At 43.8% G+C, this 20,153-nt stretch overlaps 1 protein-coding gene across 2 annotated transcripts in view; it reads left to right on the top strand.

Annotated features, from left to right (window-relative positions):
- UXS1 (UDP-glucuronate decarboxylase 1) overlaps nt 1-20,153 on the top strand; it is a 95,292-nt gene that overhangs the window by 14,257 nt on the left and 60,882 nt on the right. Inside the window, exons 2-4 of one of the 2 annotated variants that reach the window (XM_032176639.2) lie at nt 14,527-14,554; nt 15,787-15,850; nt 16,890-16,933. In XM_032176639.2, the coding sequence (XP_032032530.1) occupies nt 14,527-14,554; nt 15,787-15,850; nt 16,890-16,933 (136 nt within the window). The remainder of the gene's footprint in view (nt 1-14,526; nt 14,555-15,786; nt 15,851-16,889; nt 16,934-20,153) is intronic. The other variant, XM_032176641.3, reaches the window with a different exon arrangement.

A 20,153-nucleotide genomic window follows, 5' to 3' on the forward strand; every position in this document is an offset into this window, starting at 1 on the left:
GAGTCTCGCTGTGTCACCTAGGCTGGAGTGCAGTGGTGTGATCTCGTCTCACTGCAACCTCTGCCTCCTGGGTTCAAGCGATTCTCCTGCCTCAGCCTCTGGAGTAGCTGGGATTACAGGTGCACACCACCATGCCCGGCTAATTTTTGTATTTTTTTTTAGTGGAGATGGGGTTTCACCATGTTGGCCAGGCTGATCTGGAACTCCTGACCTTGTGATCTGCCTGCCTCAGCCTCACAAAGTGATGGGATTACAGGCATGAGCCACCGCACCTGGCCATGGAGGAAATCTTTCAACGCAGAGATCTACCTCATGAATCTATGGTTGCACAGAACTCATTGGTAGATTTATATCATAGTGTCTTCTCATGTAAACAAAAAGAAGGCTTTGCATGAGTGGGGACTTGTAGTGGAAAATCCTGTTCCTTCAAACTGTTGTTCTTACAGCCTTCTTGAATAAGAGTGAAACCCCTTAAGGATAGAATGCAATATTTAGAACTTTAAAGTTTTACCTTCAAGCCTGTCTTGGGATTTGAAGGTCAGTCATGTTAAAGTTCTCATTGTAATCTTCATTTCCTTTGTAATGTTGAACTTGCAGAGTAAAGTAGAGAATGAATCAGACAGGGACCTTGTCCTCATGGTGAAGGTGGAGACAGGAGCAGGCGGAAGACTCCGTGGTGATACAAAGAAAGGGTCTGGGTGGGCATCTGAGAGGGGGTGAGGCCGCACAGGGTCGGGAAAGATGACAGAGCCAGAGTGCGGAGAGCAGGAGAAGTGCAGGGCAGGGCCTTTGTGCAGAGGGTCGGGGAAGGGCCAGGGTTTGAAGTCAGAGCAAGAGCGGGGGTTCAGCATGGAGTGGGGGAGACCGTGGAGGCCTCATCACAAAGGGTTCCTTGGGCATCCTGTCCAGGAACATGGGCAGGGAGCCCTGGGATTGGCCTTGATTTGGAGAGGGTGCCTCGCCTGTGCCTGATGCATGACGGAGCCACAGAAGGAGACTGGGCACCCTTAGGAGGAGGAGAGAGCCATACACCAGTGACCATGCAGGGCTTTGCTGCACAGAGCAAATGTAACATGAAGCCTTCTCCCAAGCTGTGCCCAGTCCAGCCCACAGGGACCTGATGCTGAGCGAGCTTTATCAGCACCGCCCTGCTGTCCTTTAGATAAAAGGCCCATTAATGATCAGATGCTGATTATTTCTTGATCAGGAAGTACGAATGTGATAGAAGAAGCTGGAAGGCATTCTGTGGTTCAAGAAGGCTGGGGGGTACTGGGTGTGCTCAGAACTACACTGCCCAGCTTGCCACAGGTGATGGAGGAGTGGACATAGGGCGGGGGCAAGGGGGCTGGGGGTGGGGGCCAGTGCCAGGCATCCACTAGGGTGGGGCAGGGTAAGCCCCATGGGCCCTACTCCACGTGGAATATTGTAAAAAAGATTGTGGAGCTGCTATATATACACACACCCACTCTAACATATATACACACACACACATATACACACACGTACATGTACATATACACATATATGTACACACACATATATACACACACATACACCCACTTGTGTATATTTACACACACATATACACGCACTTGTATATGTATACATACACATACTTGTATATATGTACACGCACTTGTATGTATACACACACGCATACATATATACATACACATGCTTTTTGCCTTGTCCTTTTACATTGTTTTTTTTCTGTTATAATGAACATAATATAGTGGTACATATACATATATGTGGGGTGGATGCTCAAGACTGATAATTGGAAGTGGGTGACTAGATTGTTCTGGAGAACTCAGAAATCTTGAGCAGGAAAAGCACAAAGACTTTTTGGACAAACCGTGTAAAGAAGGGAGAAGTGCCACGTGGGGATGGCATAGACAGAAGGAGGTGGCCTGGTGATGCAGTGGCCAGGGCCCCCACATGGCAGGCACAGAGATGGGGGACACGTGGAAGAACACATTGTCAGCATCTACCAACCACAATGGAAGAGCAGTGAAGAGGGAGAAGGGGCATCTAGAATTTAGTAGCGCCTGCGACGGAGGAGGTGTGTGCAGAGTTCTTCTGGTATTTGACTCTGTTGTTTGTCTTACTAAAATGTGGAATGTCTTAAGAGGAACTGAGTAAGTGAGAACACAGGTGGGTGCCCAGAGCAGAGGGTCTCAGATTTGGGCCACATCAGCATCACCTGGAACCTTGCTAAGGCCAGATGGCCAGGCCACACCCCAGAGTTTCTGCTTTGGGAGCTTTCCTACCCCAGGCTGCAATAACAAAATACCACAGACGGTGTGGCTTATAAACAACAAAAATTTATTTCCCACAGTTCTGGAGGCTGGGAAGTCCAAGATGAAGGCCCCAGCAGATTCAGTGTCTGGTGAGGGCCCACTTCCTGGTTCATAGATGGTGCCTTCTCGCAGTGTCCTCACATGGCAAAGGGGTGAGGGAGCTCTCCGGGGTCCCTTTTAAGAGGGCACTGACCCCATTCATGAGAGCTCTGCTTTCCCAACCCAGTCACCACCCACAGTCCTCACCTCCGAGTGCCAATATATTGGGGGTTAGGATTTCAACATGTGAATTTTAAGGAGACACAAATATTCAGACAGGAGCCCTGCGTGGGACCTGAGAATCCGTATTTCTAGCAAGTTCTCAGATGAGGCTGCTGGTACCGTTCAGGAACATGCTTTGCATAGCTCTAGTCTAAACAAGCATTTGTTTGTGCTGTTCTCCATTAGAGGGTTCCCTGTGGAAGCGTTTCTTTTATCCAGGCTTTTAAAACAGAGTAGTAAATTTCCTTGAGATACTTCAGTAAATGGTTTTGAATTTCTGGCTCTTTTGACTTACAAGTTTATATAGGCTTTTAATTTATTATTTAATTTACAATTTGGGGAATTTTGCATTATACTTTGAAAACCATGATATTGCCCTACCTGGACTAGACAGACCAACTTAGCATCCTCTATAGACTTAAAAAAGGTGTTCAAAAGTTTATTATGATTTGCAGAAATTAAAAGAATACAAAAGTATAGGAAGGTCATATTACCTGGTGTCCCCAGACTTCTAAAATAAATACATACATGTATAGCTTTAAAAATGCATGTAGCTAGGCTGGGCTTCGTGTCTCACACCTATAATCCCGTCACTTTGGGAGGCCGAGAAAGGCGGATCAACTGAGGTCTAGAGTTCAAGACCAGCCTGGCCAACATGGTGAAACCCTGTCTCTACTAAAAGTACAAAAATTAGCCAGGTGTGGTAGCATGCACCTGTAATCCTAGCTACTCAGAAGGCTGAGACAAGAGAATCGCTTGAACCCGGGCAGCGGAGGTTACAGTGAGCCAAGATCATCGTGCCACTTCGTTCCAGCCTGGGTGACAGAGTGAGACTCCATCTCAAAAAAAAAAAAAAAAAAAAAATGCATGTAGCTTTAAAAAGCAAAAACATTGACCCTGCTGTATGCATTATCCTCTAAGTTGTCCTTTTTATTTAACGTTGGCATTTTATGTGCAAAAACTTTTAAAAGGTGCAGATATCATCTACGAAACCCATACTTTTAACGACCTTTTAAAAAAAAGTGACATCTTGGGGCAAAATTTTTTCCCCTGGGCATATTGGTAGGATTTTATTAGGTAAGCCTATGGGCAGGTGTGCATCACAAACAAGAGTTTTATAGCCGGATTTCAGAGCCTACCAGCTGGGGTTGCAGAGAGCTGCTCTTTTGCCTGCTTCTGGAGGCAACAAATTGGAGTTCTGGCTTCCTGGAGGGCTGAGAGCAGGGCGAGGACCACAGGGAGGTCTGATAAGCAAGCGCCTTCTGCTTTAGGCTTGGAGCATGCCGGTTGCTAGAGCCTGCTCAGGTACCCCAAATTACCTTTTTATTTGGGCCACTTTTCATCCTGTGTAACCGCTTAGGATGAGCGCAGGCCTGGAAGGCTGAGGGCGGCGGCGGAGTGCTTCTCTAGTCTGGGCATGCTCCAGGGTTTAGGGCTAAGGCTCCTTCAGGTTCAGGAAGGCATGGTTTCCCATTCAGCAACTGTCACTCTTGGGTCTACCATGATGCCTGACCTTTGAGCACCTCATTCTTTTGGTGGGAACTAGCAACTGCGAAGCCCCCTCACCCCAGGGACACATCCCCCTTTGTTACTCAAAGAATTAAACACAGAGCAGTATCTTCTAATTTGAACCTTCTGGTCAGCTTAAGCAAAACTTTGAATGCTTTTCTTCTTAGAAGAATGATGCATATTCTTATCTGCTTTAAGAAAACATTTCAGTTGTGCCACCTCAGGGTTTATCCAAGGAAAGTCAAAGATTTGCCCTTTTCCAGAGTGCTAGGATGATTTGGGTTCTTCAGAGGTGAGTAAGGATGCATCTTTCCTACGTACACTTGTTTTCTTCAGATGGGTGGTGGGAGGACTACAGCTAGGTGGTGAGCAGTCTGGGTTGGGGGGATCGGGATCAGAATTTTCCGAGGACTTCAGACTTGGCCCTTGCCTTCTACCCAGGCGGGCCAGTCTCTATGCAAAGCAGTGCCTTCGATTGGAGGAGGCGCAGATACACTTGGTAGGGCATGCTGTAGGTGAGGAGGGATTTAGCCCTATATTTGGCTTGATTTGAAGTCTGTGACCTGGGCGTATGAGCATCAGTAGATTAAAGGTGGTGACAGGTCTGACTCTGTTTTGGTTGTGGTTATGTTTCACTGCTTAACCAACCACTTTAAAACCTAATGACAGAAAACAATTACCGTTGTATTTATACCCATGGGTTTGGTGGGTCAGGAATTTGAGTTGGGGATGGCTCTTCTTTGTTTCGTGATGCCTGGGACCACACCCAGGTTAGAGCATCCACTTGCAGGCGGCTTCTTCACTGGCAGGTCTGGACCTTGAGGACAGACTCAGGCTTGGCTGTTAGAGTGCCCACAGGCAACCTGTCCAGCCTCGGGTGGTCAGACTTCATGCATGGTGGTTCAGGGCTCTGAGACCGAGTGTCTCAGCAAATGTGGCAGAAGCACTGGCTGTTTGTGACCATCTAAAGACATCATATAGTGTATCTTCTGCTCTTCCCTATGGTCCAAGCAGCCCAAGATCCCCAGACGTAAAAGAAGGACATAGAGACACTCCTCCTGTCCCCCCATGCAAGGTGTGCCAGATAATTTTTGGACAGGTTTTAAAAGTGTCGCTTTGGAGTCTCCCTTTGGGTATAAAAGCTCCATGTAGCTTTGCTGCAAGCACTTGGCAGACAAACTGTTTTACAACTCAGATGAAGTTTTTCGATACAGCTCACATGTTCAGAAAAGCTTGAGAGGAACAGCAAACAGTCCAGCTTTGGAATGCATGCAGCAGCAGCATTCTGGAACTTTCTCTGCCAATAATACTTTCAGTGTGCTCAAGGTGCCCTCTGTTTGTACAAGATTTCCATGTTGACTGTCTTTCTAAATTAAAGTGTTCCTGCTCTGAGCACTGGAAGGTTGGAAATCGCTATTTGTTCTCCTGAAATGGGGGGCATCTTTCACATTCCAGGAGGCTTCGCTGCTCCACTGAGGATTTCATGGAGGTTGATGTCACTCAGTTTTTGTTTGAGCACGTGCCACGTGGCATTGAGGATGGGGGATTAGCTTAGAGGATGTGTTTGGAAATGAACAAGATGTGTTTCTTCCATGCAGATGGGAAGGAATCTGGAGCCCTTGACAGGTCATGCATGTCTTGGACTGAGGCCTCACTTTTCAAAGGGTGGCCCAGGGATGGGCTAGCTGTGTGTCCTAGAGCAAGTCACCGGCTACCTCTTGGGGCCTGTCTTCCGCTGTGGGATGGTGGTGATACCATGACTTTGTGATTTAGAACCAACATAAAAGGCCCACGTGGAGTAGGTGCTCAGTAAGCAGCAGTGATGCTGGCATTGCCACTCTTACTGGGCACATGCCTTGGTCCTGTTACAAGGTCCTCCCCAGGGCTGTGGCCTCTCACCATGTGCGCCCCACACAGGCCCTGGGGTTGCACCTCTGGCTGGTGCAGGCCTTCAAGCCCCAGGCCTCAGGTTCCATTTGCCTGTGAGACATCTTCATGTGGGTTGCTAAGCATGTGCTTATCTCAGATCATCCTCCCCTGCCCCAGCTGTCTGCCTCTGGTGCTGTTATCTTGTGACATTACTGTCCTCACCCTCAGGACCTGTGGGCTCTGCCCTCTGCATTATTTACTCTCTGTTCATCTCCTCCCTTGCCCATTTGTCTCTCACACCCCTGCTTCCAGATTTCCTCAGGCTACCTCACTGTCTGTCATGCTCTGAACAGCTGTTCATTGCCTACTGTCCGGAGCCCAGCCTTCTTGGAATAAAATAAAAGGAAACAAAGTGGTGCCCATATTTGGTTCATGAACAGAATCTCCTGGGGCTTGTTATGAAAACAACCATCCTGCCCATCTTGACCTTGCTGCTGCATCTTCCCCTCCCCAGAGGCCTCTGCTGGCATTGCCCCCTCTTCCTCCATGAGACTCTCCTTCTCCGTCTGGGAGTCATCCCACTTATGAGTATGAGGCCCACAGGCATCTTCACACTACTCCCCAGGACTTGGTGACTTCAGCCTTTACTTCTCCAGCGTGCATTATATATAGGTGGCTGCTGGCCATTTTCCTTCAAGGATAAGAACTCCCTGGACTGGAATCACCCTAGTCATTCTGGTATCCCTTAGAGCAGAGGTCAGCAAACTGTGGCTCATGGGCCATATCTAGCCCACTGCTAGTTTTTGTAAGACCCAAGAGCTAGAAAGTTTTAACAATTTTTAAATGGTTGAAAAAAGTCAAAAAGAATACTAGTTCACAGCGCCTGAAAATTATATAAAATGCAAATTTCTGTGTCCTTCAATAAAGTTGTGTGGAAGCACAGCCATGCTTTTACAAATTATCTTTGGCTGTGTTCACTCTCCAGTGGTAGAGCTGAATAGGTGGGACGGAGATGTCCCACAAAACTGCAATATTTGCTATTTTGGCTCTTTTAATAGAGTTTTGTGGGTTTCTAATTTTTTTTTTTTTTTTTTTTGAGACAGGGTCTCACTTTGTTACTTAGGCTGGGTGCAGTGGCGTGATTATGGCTCACTGCAGCCTCAACCTCCTGGGCTCAAGCGATTCTCCCACCTCAGCTTCCTGAGTAGCTGGGACCACAGGTGTGTGCCACAATGCCCAGCTAATTTTTGTATTTTTTTGTAGAGACAGGATTTCACCATGTTACTCATGCTGGTATCAAACTCCTGGGCTAAAGCAGTCCACACTCCCAAAGTGCTGGGATTACAGGCGTGAGCCACCACACCCAGCCTACAGTTTTCTGACTTCTGCCCTAGAGTAGCAATTCCCAGTCATTTGGGGGAGATTTTTAGTCATTCTTTCAGCAAATATTTAGTGAGCACATATTATGTTCATCTGTCTCAGTACCCTAGGTAACAGCACTGAACAAAACAAAATTGTTGCTGCTGTGGAGCTTACATGTTTTTATTGGGCACAAACAGGCAATAAACATAGACATAGATACATAGGTGTATTAGCTGGTGATAAGTGCTGTGAAGAGAAAGAAAGGCTAACTGGGCTATTGGTGGGGGTGCTCCTACAGGTAGATTGGTCAGAAGACCTCTTTGATAAGGTAACTTTTAAGCTGAGACCTTGGATGAACTGAGGGAGGAAGGGAGGGAGGGGGAAAGGTGAAGAGGCAGTTGAGAGAAGTGTAAGTGCAAAGGCCCTGAGGCAGGCAGACGTGGCAAGTCTGAGGAATGACGAGGCAGGTGGCCTGAGCCTGGACTCTGAACATTCAGAGAGGTGGGCAATAGGTGGTGGCAGCAGGTCCCCAGATCCCTTAGGGTAGAGGTCCTCCTCCCTCACCAGGGGTCACAGTCACCTGGGGTACTTAAAAAATACAGCTGCTGAGAGGCCTCTGCAGAGATTCTGATTCAGCAGGTCTGAAGTACAGACCTGTGGTCTGGAAGGTCCTAGATTTTATCAGTTGTGATGGGATAATCAGATCCACATTGCTCCACCCCCAGCCCCATCTCCGTCAGTGTTGGGGCCTGCGGAGCCCTTGCAATGTTAAAAGGCAGTGTGGATTAGGAACCTTGGCTACTGGACGTCACACATTGCTTGGCTCCTAGAGACTCAAATAAATGTTTAAATTCTTAAAAAGAAACCTGCATTTGCCCTGTGACTGATGGCCCCTGTTACTGTTATTTTGGGGCATACCTTTTCTTTCTCTGGGCATGGTTTGGTCTAGAGGCCTAGGTCTAATAAAGGGGTAAGTCCTCCAGCATCTAGCCAGTGGCGGCTGCTCCATCTTTTATTGCAGGAATGGGAGCATGCTGTTTCCCGTAGTCTGAGGTGGACTTCCCCCTCCACTGCTTGTCACCCAGCCAGGCCTTTGGGAAGGGTTCTCCACGCCCTCTTGGGGGATCCTCCCCATACATGCTGCATTTCCATCACAGACCCCACGTTGCCTCTGGACAGTAAAGCAATGTTTGCAGGGTCTTAACTTGTGCATCCGCAAGCACTGAGTTTGTTGAATGAATGGGGGATGGATGAGCAAGGAAGGATTTTAGGAAACATTGGAAGGAAGGCAAAGCCTGCATGAGGACCCTGCAGCCAGGGGCTGCCTGATTTCACTGAGCATCCAGCAGGCTGCTTTATAGGATGTCATACTGTAAAGAAGCGCATGCCTTACATACAGTGTTACATAGATAACGTAGGGTAGGAGAGCAGTCTCCCTAAATCACATTTTCTTCCTGTGACTTAGTGTAAAAAAGTACATATGCTTTCCAGTTTGAAATAGTGATCGGAATGACTGAGAAAAACATGCTAAAGCATACTGTAGCTATTTAAAATGGACAGGTATAAAATGGAAATGATGATTTTGCCTGATCCAGCCTTGTAACATTACTTGAAATAGGGCCATTGAAATTGCTACCCAGATCTGGATTCCTGGTGAAGAATCTGTACTTTCTGTGTGGCCTGGCATTCAGGGACTCAGGCTATATCCCTATTCTAAAACAAATGTGCCTCTTAAAATCCCGGGCTTTTATGGATTCTGAGTTGGTGGTTTTTCATTTGTTCGGGGTCTTGAATTCATTGGAGGACCTTTGAGACCTGTGAATACACAATTTCACATGTGCTTTCACATGAGACTCCCCGCTTGTCTCCCTGAAACCCATTCAGGGATCCATGGAGACCCACAGACTTCAGATTGGAAGACTGTGTTCTAAAAGGATTGATCTCATGATAGCTGATGATTATTTAAGAAATCAAGTTAGACTCAGATTATGAAAGTGTTGGGTTAGCGTTTTAATATTTTCTTTGTTGGAAAAGGACACTCATCTTAATCATATCCTTTAAAAAACTCAATTTTTCACTCTAAATGAAAATTTTTGTGAGTTAGATTTTCTTGAACTGAGTTCCCTGCATAGCTTGAAGTCTGGATACCAACATAATGAGAACTATGAAGCTGATATGCCTCAGTTTACATACAAAGTATTTTTTAAATTTATATTAAAAATTAAAATATCTTGAAAGCTGTGTAACGGCATTCAGTTAAAAGCCCTTTGTCAATAACTGAATAATTATCTTTCTTAAAATACTTCCTTTACTTAATATTGATTCCTGGTACTATATAAATGGGTTTAATTCAGTTCAAATATTTGTAGAGTGCATCTATTAGTAATGCCCAGCTATCTGTTTGAAGCACCGTAAGGTGGGTCAAAATAACTCAAGCAGATTGCAAAAACTTTAAAGCAATATTAATTTAAAGTAATGTTTAACTTTTAAGGTATATGCCCTGTAACCTTCCAGGCTACTCTACACAAAACTAAGGCTTCATAATTGTTGGAAATTGCTTGTGTCTTTCCCTTTGGAATCTGTGCAGCAACATGGGGGTTTGTCCTGCTTTGCTGTATGTGTGTGTCTGTTCTTTGGTCTGGGCTGGGTATTGAATTCTGTCTGAAGCAAAGCAGGTAGAGCTTTTGATAATTTGAAAGGAGGCCAGAACACTTGACATAAAAACATTGTAAAGATTAATTGGTTATAGCGCATCTGAAGATAAAAAGTAATAAGCAAGGGATAAATGTAAGAAAAGGGAAAAATTACTTGGCATGCATTCAACTAATTTTAGTGCTTGGACCATGTATGCCTGGTGTAACAAATGTAAATATGAAAACACCTCATCTTGCAGTGAGACCTACCTGTAAGGTACCAATTAGAATAAAACATGTAGCAGGCCTTGGCCACACAGCAGGGCCACCAGTGTCTCCTGGAGCAGGAGGGAAGGTTGAAGATGCTTTCTGGAGAATCAAATGCTCAGATGAGTCTTGGAGGTGCAGGTGCCCAGGACACTACCTGTAGACGAGCTGAAGGGTTGGGGACAGCAAGTGGTTTAGGGAGGGTGGAGAGTCACATGCAGGGGGCTGCTTGCAGGGGCCTGCTCTGGAGGTGTGAGTGGTGAAGCGTGGAGGTCTGAGTGGGGAAGGAAGGGATTCGTGAAGCCTCCTTTGCAGCGTGAATCAGGAGGTGCAGCTGGGGAGGAGAGGGCACGTCTCCAGGTGCATCTCCAGCCTCCAGGGGCAGTGGAAGAGGTCTGAGACACAGAAGTGGATCTGGTCCATATCTGCTTACATCCATTCTTATCCATTTATGAAGGGTGGTAAAGCTTTGGCTGTGGCTTGGGCATCATTCCCCAGGGCTGATCCTGGGAAGCGTAGGTGTCACCTGCTTCCCCAGGAAGAGATGATTAAGGAGAACCAGTGGGCAAGGGGAAAGGGCTTAGGACATCATGGTCAAGGAAACAGAAGGTGTCTGGGATGGGTGGCAGCCTTCACTGCTGTGAAATGGACTGAGAATAGAAGGATTGAGAGATTTCTGTGAAATCAACTTTTTTTCTTTTTTCTGAGACAGGGTCTCACTTTTGTCACCCAGGCTGGAGTGTAGTGACGCTATCTCAGCTCACTGCAGCCTCGACCTCCTGGGCTCAAGCGATGTTTCTGCTTCTGCCCCCGCCATGTAGCTGGGACTGAAGGCACAGGCCACCACCCCTGGCTAATTTTTTGAGATGGGGTTTTCACCAGTTTGCGCAGGCCGGCCTCAAACTCCAGAGCTCAAGCGATTTGCCTGCCTTGGCCTCCCAAAGTATTAGGATTACAGGCATGAGCCACTGCACCAGCCTGAAATCAACATTTTAAAGTGACTTGAAAAAAGGTTTGAAAGAAAAAACTGAAAAAGCAGATAACCATGGAATGATTTGAAAAGTCTGCCAAAAGGTGCTGCCCACCCAGAAGGCAGTAAGAGAATGGATGCTTCCATAGCGTGGAATACTTATTCTCAGTAAAGCAGCTTAATCCTATAGCCAAAATGAGACAGTATACTTATTTGAGATATATAGCACAGTAAAGGAAAGCACACATGGGTTGGGCAACTGGTGGCTCACAGGTGATCTTGGTGGACTCTGGTGGCAGCAGTGCCTGGTGTCCGAGCTGAGGACTGACCCAGGTGTTCACCAGGTGTCTAGAAAGAGGCAAGAACAGGACAACAAGGACATAGAGTTTAGTAAGGGTTAAAATCTCTTCCCTCCTTTTTTAAAAGTAAGTAAACTTTTTTAAAAGTAAGCAAACACTTAACCACAAGGAAAATTAAGCAGTTACTCATGTCACCATTTAAACTCAGTATTTTGGAAATTTCACAGTCTTTTTTTCCCAATGCATTTTATAGAAGTGAGAGTCACACTGTATATATATTTTTTTGTCTGGTACTGTTATAACTGCATCATGTTACAGTGTAGTTCCGTGGTCATATTTAATGGCTTTCTGATTTCATCAAATGGCTGTATGACAATTTATACAGCAATTCTCTAATTATGGGATATTTTGGCTTATTCCTTTTTTGTGTGTGTGATTATAAATAAGGCCATGACACTGGTGAGGGCACTTTTCCTGTATGTTTACTGATTTCCTGAGAATAAGATAAAAGCAAAATCACATGGTTCAAAGGTATAAGTGTTACAGGAAAGGGGTCCCAATCCGGACCTCAAGAGAGGGTTCTTGGATCTTGCACAAGAAAGAATTCAGGGCGAGTCCCTAAAGGGAGAGCAAGTTTATTAAGAAAATGAAGGATTAAAAGAATGGCTACTCTATAGAGAGGGCAGTTCTGAGGGCTGCTGATTGCCCATTTTTATGGTTATTTCTTGATGATATGCTAAGCGAGGGGTGGATTATTCGCAGCTCCTCTTTTTAGACCATATAGGTAGGTAACTTCCTGACATTGCCATGGCATTTGTAAACTGTCATGGCGCTGGTAAGAGTGTAGCAGCGAGGACGGCCAGAGGTCACTCTTGTGGCCGTCTTGGTTTTGGTGGGTTTTAGTCAGCTTCTTTACTGCAACCTATTTTATCAGCAAAGTCTTTATGACCTGTATCTTTTTTTTTTCTTGAGATGGAGTTTCGTTCTTGTTGCCCAGGTTGGAGTGCAATGGCGTGGTCTCAGCCCACTGTAACCTCCATTTCCAGGGCTCAAGTGATTCTCCTGCCTCAGCCTCCCAAGTAGCTGGGATTACAGGCATGCGCCACCACGCCCAGCTAATTTTGTATTTTTAGTAGAGATGGGGTTTCACCATGATGGTTAGGCTGGTCTTGCACTCTTGACCTCAGGTGATCTGCCTACCTCTACCTCCCAAAGTGCTGGGATTACAGGTGTGAGCCACAGTGCCCAGCCCATGACCTGTATCTTATGCTGACTTCCTATCTCATCCTGTGACTTACAATGCCTTAACAGTCTGGGAATGCAGCCCAGTAGGTCTCAGCCTCACTTTACCCAGCTACTGTTCAAGATGGAGTTACTCTGGTTCCAATGCCTCTGACAAAAGCAGTTTTTATTTTTTTTAATGAATAATGAATCTAGTTAATAGCTTTATTTTAATTTCTCCCATTTCCCTGCTTTCTTGCCACTTTTATTTGGTCATATATTGCTGTCTTTTTTTTAAATCAAGTTTCCTCCTCTGTTTGAAGAGAGATGTGCTTTTGTGGAATTAGCAACATTCCCCTTCTTGAGAGTGGGAATTTCTTGTGGGGGTGTAGTTTGGATACTGAATCCTATTTGATGAGTAGCTATTAAACTCCTACTACACACAAGAGGATGGCAATGGGAAGATGCCTGGGGTTATGAGATCCTAACCTCAGGGCCTTCCCAAGCTCACAAAATTAACAGCCCCGGACAGGGAGAACGTTTGTGTTTAATCTCTCTGTTCTTCCTCGGCACCTGGAAGCACCTAAATGCACCTGGCACTTAGAAGGCCTTCAGTATCTGCTGAGTGGCCAAATGAGGGCCAAATAGGAGTATGTACAAAATATTAGGACTGCTTATGCTTAGGAAAGGTTTCCATAGAAAGAATCCTGCTCAGTAACTTAAAGTGAGTGCTCATGGTCCAGTATTACGTTTTAAAGTCATCTGCTGTTGATTCAGGGCTGACTTACACACATTTACTGAAGGCCAGCTGTATACAGGCACAGGAGAGCCTGCCCACCAGATGCCTAGAGTATAGAAGGGAGATGTGGTAAGCGCTGAGAAAGGATGGCACTCCTGTTGGAGTTAAGCTGCACTGCAGGCCACTGTTTAACCTCTCCGGGTTTGCTTTCATCATCATTACAAGGGAGAGGTTAGACTGAACCTCAGGACTTCTTTCAGACATGTGATTATTTGATTTTTGTGACTAGCTCTTCCTCAAACAAAGGTTGAGAACATACTGTTTATCAAAACACATGCATCCTTAGCTAGGTGTGGTGGCGCATGCCTGCAGTCCCACTTACTCAGGAGGCTGAGGCAGGAGGATCGCTAGAGACCAGACTAGGTAATATAGGGAGATCTGTCACATGGGAAAAAAAAAAAAAAAAAAAAAAAGCTTCACACGCACTCTCCAACTCCAGACCCCAAAAGAGGTATTCCAAAACTGTGGGGATAGATCGAAAAGAAAAACAGCTCAGAGCAGTGTGAGCCATGTGAGGTATGCAGAATTGATCAGGCCAGAAAGTCATGAGCACGGAACTAAAGTCATGCCCTGCCATGACCAGGGCCAGTTCTTTAAAGGCATTTTGTTTCTGCCCAGCTGCCTCACCCAATTATCTTTTTCCTGGAATTTGTGATACAAAAAACAATATATGGCCAATCAGTAGCTTATGTTATTTTAATGTAAATTCTTGCTAACTTAGAAACTGCCTCTTCCTTTGAAAGCCCACTTGTCACTGCTGCTGATGGGAGCATATATTCAGGGCAACTTGAACCGATGTTCCTGGGTTGCAGTTCTCAAACTTGGCCTGAATAAACTCTACCGATCCTGTTTTTACTTATTTTGTAGTAAGATTTAATTGTTTTGAAAACAAAGTGTGCATTTTGTTGTCTTCATGACGTAAGTTAGTTTTCTTTGTAAAATTTAAAATATTGGTTAAAATTTAAGATTCCATCCATTGGAATCCCTGAAAGTTGTGGACTTAAACATTGACTTCTTTTTTTTCTTTCTCTTGCAGCTGTTTGGGGCAACTTCGTTAATATGAGGTAATTGTTTTTAATTACTTGGGTACTGTGGTTGGATTTTATACCATGGATGTCATGGGTTAATTGAAAAATATTTTTAAAACAAAACTGGGTTCTTGGTATTCACATATCTGAGCTGTTTCTTTTCTCCTATGGGTATTCTCAAGGAATGCAGGTGATTTTCACAATTACCAAGTAAGGCCCACAAATAAAACAATGGTCGGCCACCCCTGCCTTCTCTCCTTGTGTAGATAGTAAAGGGTTGACCCTAGCTTATGTAAATCGTATTTCTGGGTGGATTGAGCAAGAACACTGAGGGGCTTTTGCAAAGCCTTTTGAGAAGGGAGCTGTCTTCGGGAAGCCATGGCTGGCCCATGACCTCAGGGGGCCAGCTAGTGGATATCTATGCAGAGACCACCTATTTAGTCCAGCGTTAGGCCTGTATGCATCATGTGTGCTTCTTCGTAGGGCAGGAGGCACTCTTGTAAAAATAAAACCCTTGTGTCATCTCTTTACCAAATAAAAAAAATAGCCTTTAAAAAAATCAGCAAAAATAAATAAGCATTTATCGTAAAAACAATTTGGTACTGTTAATAGTTTTCCATGTAAAGGAAAGTTTGCTCCACTTGGTTATGTTGTGAGAATCACTATTGTGATGATTAGGTTGGTATTGTAATATAATGCGGCTGCACATGTCTACCAGGGTAAAAGGTTACTATGCCCTCAGGAGGCTTTTCATGTGGAGTTGGATTTTGCAAGGTGGGTAGGGTGGTGTTGATTTGATTCCCACCACCAGGGCATGTGTGTGTCTCCGGACAAAGGCTGCTGTGTATGACTGGGTGGGGTGCTCAGATCCCATTTAAAGGAGCTCTGTGGTTTTACTTAAAAGACTCCATTTTTGCATTAAATCCCCAGGAAAACCCAGCAGGCACAAACATATACTCCTACAGACATACTTCCTGCTTCAAATTTAAAATCCTGTGTTGGATGTAGCATAGCAGTGAGATTATTTTAGTTTAGTGGAAATAATCCATTAGGTAATACTTAGCATGTTCATAGATGGATTTAAGGGGATTCCCTCCCTTTGGTTGTCTTCTTTTCCTCTGGTGCATCCCTTCTGGAGGGAATTATACACATGACTGATACTTGAGCAGGAGACGGAGGTGGTCTGCATCCTTTGAGTTATGTTAGGGTAATTTATTCAGAAACAGTTTTAAAGTCACAAAGCCTTTCAGTTGATCTCAGTCTTATAGCTTTCTACTCAACAGGTCTATCCAGGAAAATGGTGAACTAAAAATTGAAAGCAAGATTGAAGAGGTTAGTCTCTTTTCTATTTTTGTATCTATTTTGTCTGTGTACTTGTCAATTTTACTTCCTTTACTCGTGCTGTCATTCTTATTGTGGCAGCTTGATGCTGTTCTGTGATTTTGCAACCATGTCTCAAAACATTACTCCCTTATTTTAGAGGACATGCAATCTGTTACTGTTGGTCCATTTTTGACTTATTAAAACAAGTTCTACCTCAAAGGCAAAATGGATTTAGACTTTTACATGACTTTTCAGGTAAGCATTTTTTAGAGAAAGGGAAGTGATTGCCTTTGGGAGATAGGGATGAGTACCAACATCCTCTCACTGGCACAGGTGCTGAAAAGAAAAATGGCCGCCGATGCTAGGTCACAAATGTAAAGAGCATCCACGTGCACAGATGGAGACGTCGCACACCCACCCAGCTGGAGGCTAGCACCTATGCTCGGTTATGCACCTCCTATTTAAATACATATAGATACAGCCAGACCATTGTAACATGGGCTGTGAGGGAGGGGATGGGAGGTTACTTACTTTGGATTTGAAGCCAAATGAGGGAGTCCTGGGAAGCCCTTGAGTTGCTGTCTTTCTGCCTGAGTCCACAGTGTCTACAGACGTGAATGTAGGTTGACTCACAGCCTGCAATTTATGTGCTGCAGCTGATAACATGAGTATACACAGTAATTGCAGAAACAAGATGTTAAGCTTTTGTGGGCCACTCTCAGGGGATTGTTCCTAAAAAGAGATGGATAGCGTTGATCTGTTTTTATGAGCCTGAAACACCTTTTACATTTTTCCTAGTAGGATGGGTGAGCAAAAACATTAATTGTTTCACAAACTGAGGCATTTATGGAGTAAGAGTTCAAATGGACAGTTTATCTGTCCAGTTCTAGCATTGTGACGCAAGTGGTGTATCCTAATTTCAAACTGGAAGTTAATTTGTAGAAGAAATTAAAACCTGTTTTTCCTTATCTGAAACATCAGAATGGAGTGAAAGGGGTTGAGAACTGTGTTTTTGCTTTAAAACTGATTTTTGTTATTATTGTTCTAGATGGTTGAACCACTAAGAGAGAAAATCAGAGATTTAGAAAAAAGGTATGTGTACTTTTTGTCTTAAAGTCAATAGTTAAAATAAGTTTATCTCAATTGAGTAATTAATTCTGTTTGTTTTCTCCAAACTGCCAACCTAAACAAATGTCTATATACGCATTTCCCCCACTTTGAGTGTAATACCCAGATAGAACATAGGGAGAAGAATCAATCTAGATGTGTTAAGATCTTCCTTCTTCAAACTCTGAACGTCTGAATTTCTGCAAATTTATTACATAGAAGTTGAGGCCAGGCCTCACATTTTCCTTGAACTTCTGCATATATTGATCAGTTGGATAGAATTCCAAAATAGGAGGACAATCCGGTGGGCCTGAAATGTAGTACCATATGCAAACACCACAAAATAAGGATGTGGAGCCTATGGTGTGTCATGTGTAGTCATTTAGCTGCTTTTGTCACCAAAGTTCATGAGGAGGTTTCCAGAATTTAGTCCAGGTGAAGTGGGAGGGAGGAAGAATTAGGTAATATGATAGAAATGTTTATTTGAGTCAGATTCCAGAGAGAACCCCTCCTCACCCTTTGGGACACTATTGCCCTCAGGTTCTCTCTCAGGCACTCCCGAGGCCGCTGAGCCTCAGCCTCCAGGACTTTCCTCTTGCACGTACTGTATGTGGAAAACTGTCTAGAGTAGCAGTTGAGTCTTTAGAAATTTTAAAAAGAAAAATGACAGCATTTATTAAAGTTGATGTGATTTTTTTCCCCTTGTTGGGATGAGTTTGGATGATTTGTATCAGCATTGAATGAGCCTTTTACAAGTCCAGAACAAAAATGAAGAAATGAAGAGCAGTTTTTCTTTGATTTTCATTAAATGATCAGAGGGAAGTATGATTGGAGAAGAGTCATTAAACAAAATGTGTCATTCACTTTCTTCTTATCCTCAACTGAGCAGTCAAGCAAACTGTTAATTTCAGCACTTATCAGAACAAAAGTTGTCAGTAATTTTTAACAGATTCCTTAGTAATATAAGGTTGTTACTTGTGCTTTAAATTTTTTTGCCATGATTTTGTGCTTCAGTTATACAGCTTGTAATATTTCCTTGGATGGGAGCCAGAAAATCTGCCTTTGATAAGACAGCAGAATTGAGAGATTTTAATTAAAGCTTTTTTTCTTTCTTTTTTTTTTTTTAAGAAAAATTGGGATTATAAGAAATAACCCACCACACGTTTTCTATATTGATTTAAAAACTTGTCCACCAGTGATTATTTTCTTTAGACGATAGAATTCATTTATGAAAAGAAAAATGTCTCAATTCGTTAACTTCCCTAAGGCAATAGCTTACAAACAAGAGCTCTCAACATGTGAGAATTACGCAATCTCTTTGATACTTTTGTGATTTCTTTGAGTGTGTGCTTTTAAACTGGACAGAGAAGCACAAATAAGAATTTGATCCTAAGAATTTACTAATAATTTATTCTTGTCAACCTGTGAGACCACCTTGAAGATAGTGGCAGAGGGTAAACATTTGCCTCTCAGGCTGCTTTCAGGTGACTCATTCTGGAATGGTTCCGTCCTTCAGGTTGGTCAGCAAGTTAGGTGATCCACGTGCCTGCATTACTGTGTCAGAAGGTCAAGCGTAGGCCTGGCTAAAAAAGCGTGACAGTGGAAATTGATGGAACTCCATCTGGCTTACTTTTCCTGACTCAGTGTATGATAAAGATGATCAAACAACCATCTTGACACTGACAAGATAAGAATGTAACTGGAAATAGGTTTACTTGACATGCTTGTCACTTTGAGCAAAGTGGCCCCCAAGAACTAAAGATATTTTTGGAAGTTACAGGTTATATTTATACAGGGAAAGAAAGAAGACAGTGTCATTCTAGAATCCTGAGTAAATGGATTGTATGTGGGCTTTTTCTCTTTTACCACACTCCCATTGCTTAATACTTTGATTATATGCCATTTGTTTAATTTTAACTCTGTATCTTTAAATGTTCTTTGAATAGATGGCAAATGATGATAATTTAAATTCTAAGTAAGACTACTGCTTACTGGCTAAACAGTAAGTTTAATCTGGAGTGGCATAAATATTAATAATTAGTAAAGAACTAATTATTAATTAGTAATATATGTTTATATATTAATAATATATAATTAATATTTATATATTAATAATTATACATTAATAATATATATAATTAATTTGGGGCTGTAAGAAAAGATTTGTTACCTCATTCTGCCTCTGCTTGCTGGTTTCTCTCTCGCTTAGGAATGCAGGCCTCATGCCTCTGCTGCTTTTTGCTGCTTAATCCCCAGTGCCTAGTGTAGAACGGTACTTAATGGAAAGTTCCTGAATAAGTGGATGAGCCAGTACACTGGGTAGGATTTTCACCTGCTACAGGTCTTTAAGAAGCCTTGTGGGCCAGGCACGGTGTAATACCAGCACTTTGGGAAGCCTCGGCAGGCTGATGGCTTGAGCCCAGGAGTTCGAGCCCAGCCTGGGCAACATAATGAAATCTCATCTCTACAAAAAATACAAGGCTGCAGTGAGCTGCGATTATTCTGCTACACTCCATCTGGGGCGATAGAGTGTGAGACCTTGTCTCAAAAAAAGAAAAAAAAAAAGGCCTTGTGCTCCTGCCCAGCCCTGGGTCAGTCCAGCAGGTGCTTGGGAGCACCAGGCAGCTGGCTCAGCATGTGGCCCAGCCAACAGCACCCACATGGTCACTGCACTCTATCGGCCACTGTGCTCTGTCACCCATTACTGCAAGGAGGAAAACAGGATGTCATGCATACTGAGGAGGACCCCACAGGCACTCTCCCCTTCCTGTTTTTCAGCTTTGTATGTGTGGCTTCTCGAAGAAGTCAAGAGTATAAGATAGTTTTTTAAAAGTTTAATTACTTGAGCGTATACATATGAAATCTAAAACTTGGCTGCTACATATTGAAGAAGAACAAAGCAAGAAACTCAACCTATTTTCGTTTTTTAAATTAAAGGTTTCAGCACGCTGCATTTGAAGTATTTTTTAGTCCATCTCACGCCCGTCACTGTGTATGTCGGGCAACCATGCCTTTGCTTCAGTTCAATTTCTTTGAAGTACATTTCCTGTAATAAAACGGTTTGGCCATTTCCTCTTGGTATAAGTAGCACACCACATTTCATTTTAAGCTTTCAGATAGGGACTATTCTAAGCTGACAGCTTGGATTAACATTTGTTTCCATGGCCCCGGATGCATACTCCACAGTCCTGTGCCTCCGTTCCTC

This window comes from Hylobates moloch, unplaced genomic scaffold, assembly GCF_009828535.3.
Source record: "Hylobates moloch isolate HMO894 unplaced genomic scaffold, HMol_V3 SCAFFOLD_15, whole genome shotgun sequence".
NCBI lineage: Eukaryota > Metazoa > Chordata > Mammalia > Primates > Hylobatidae > Hylobates > Hylobates moloch.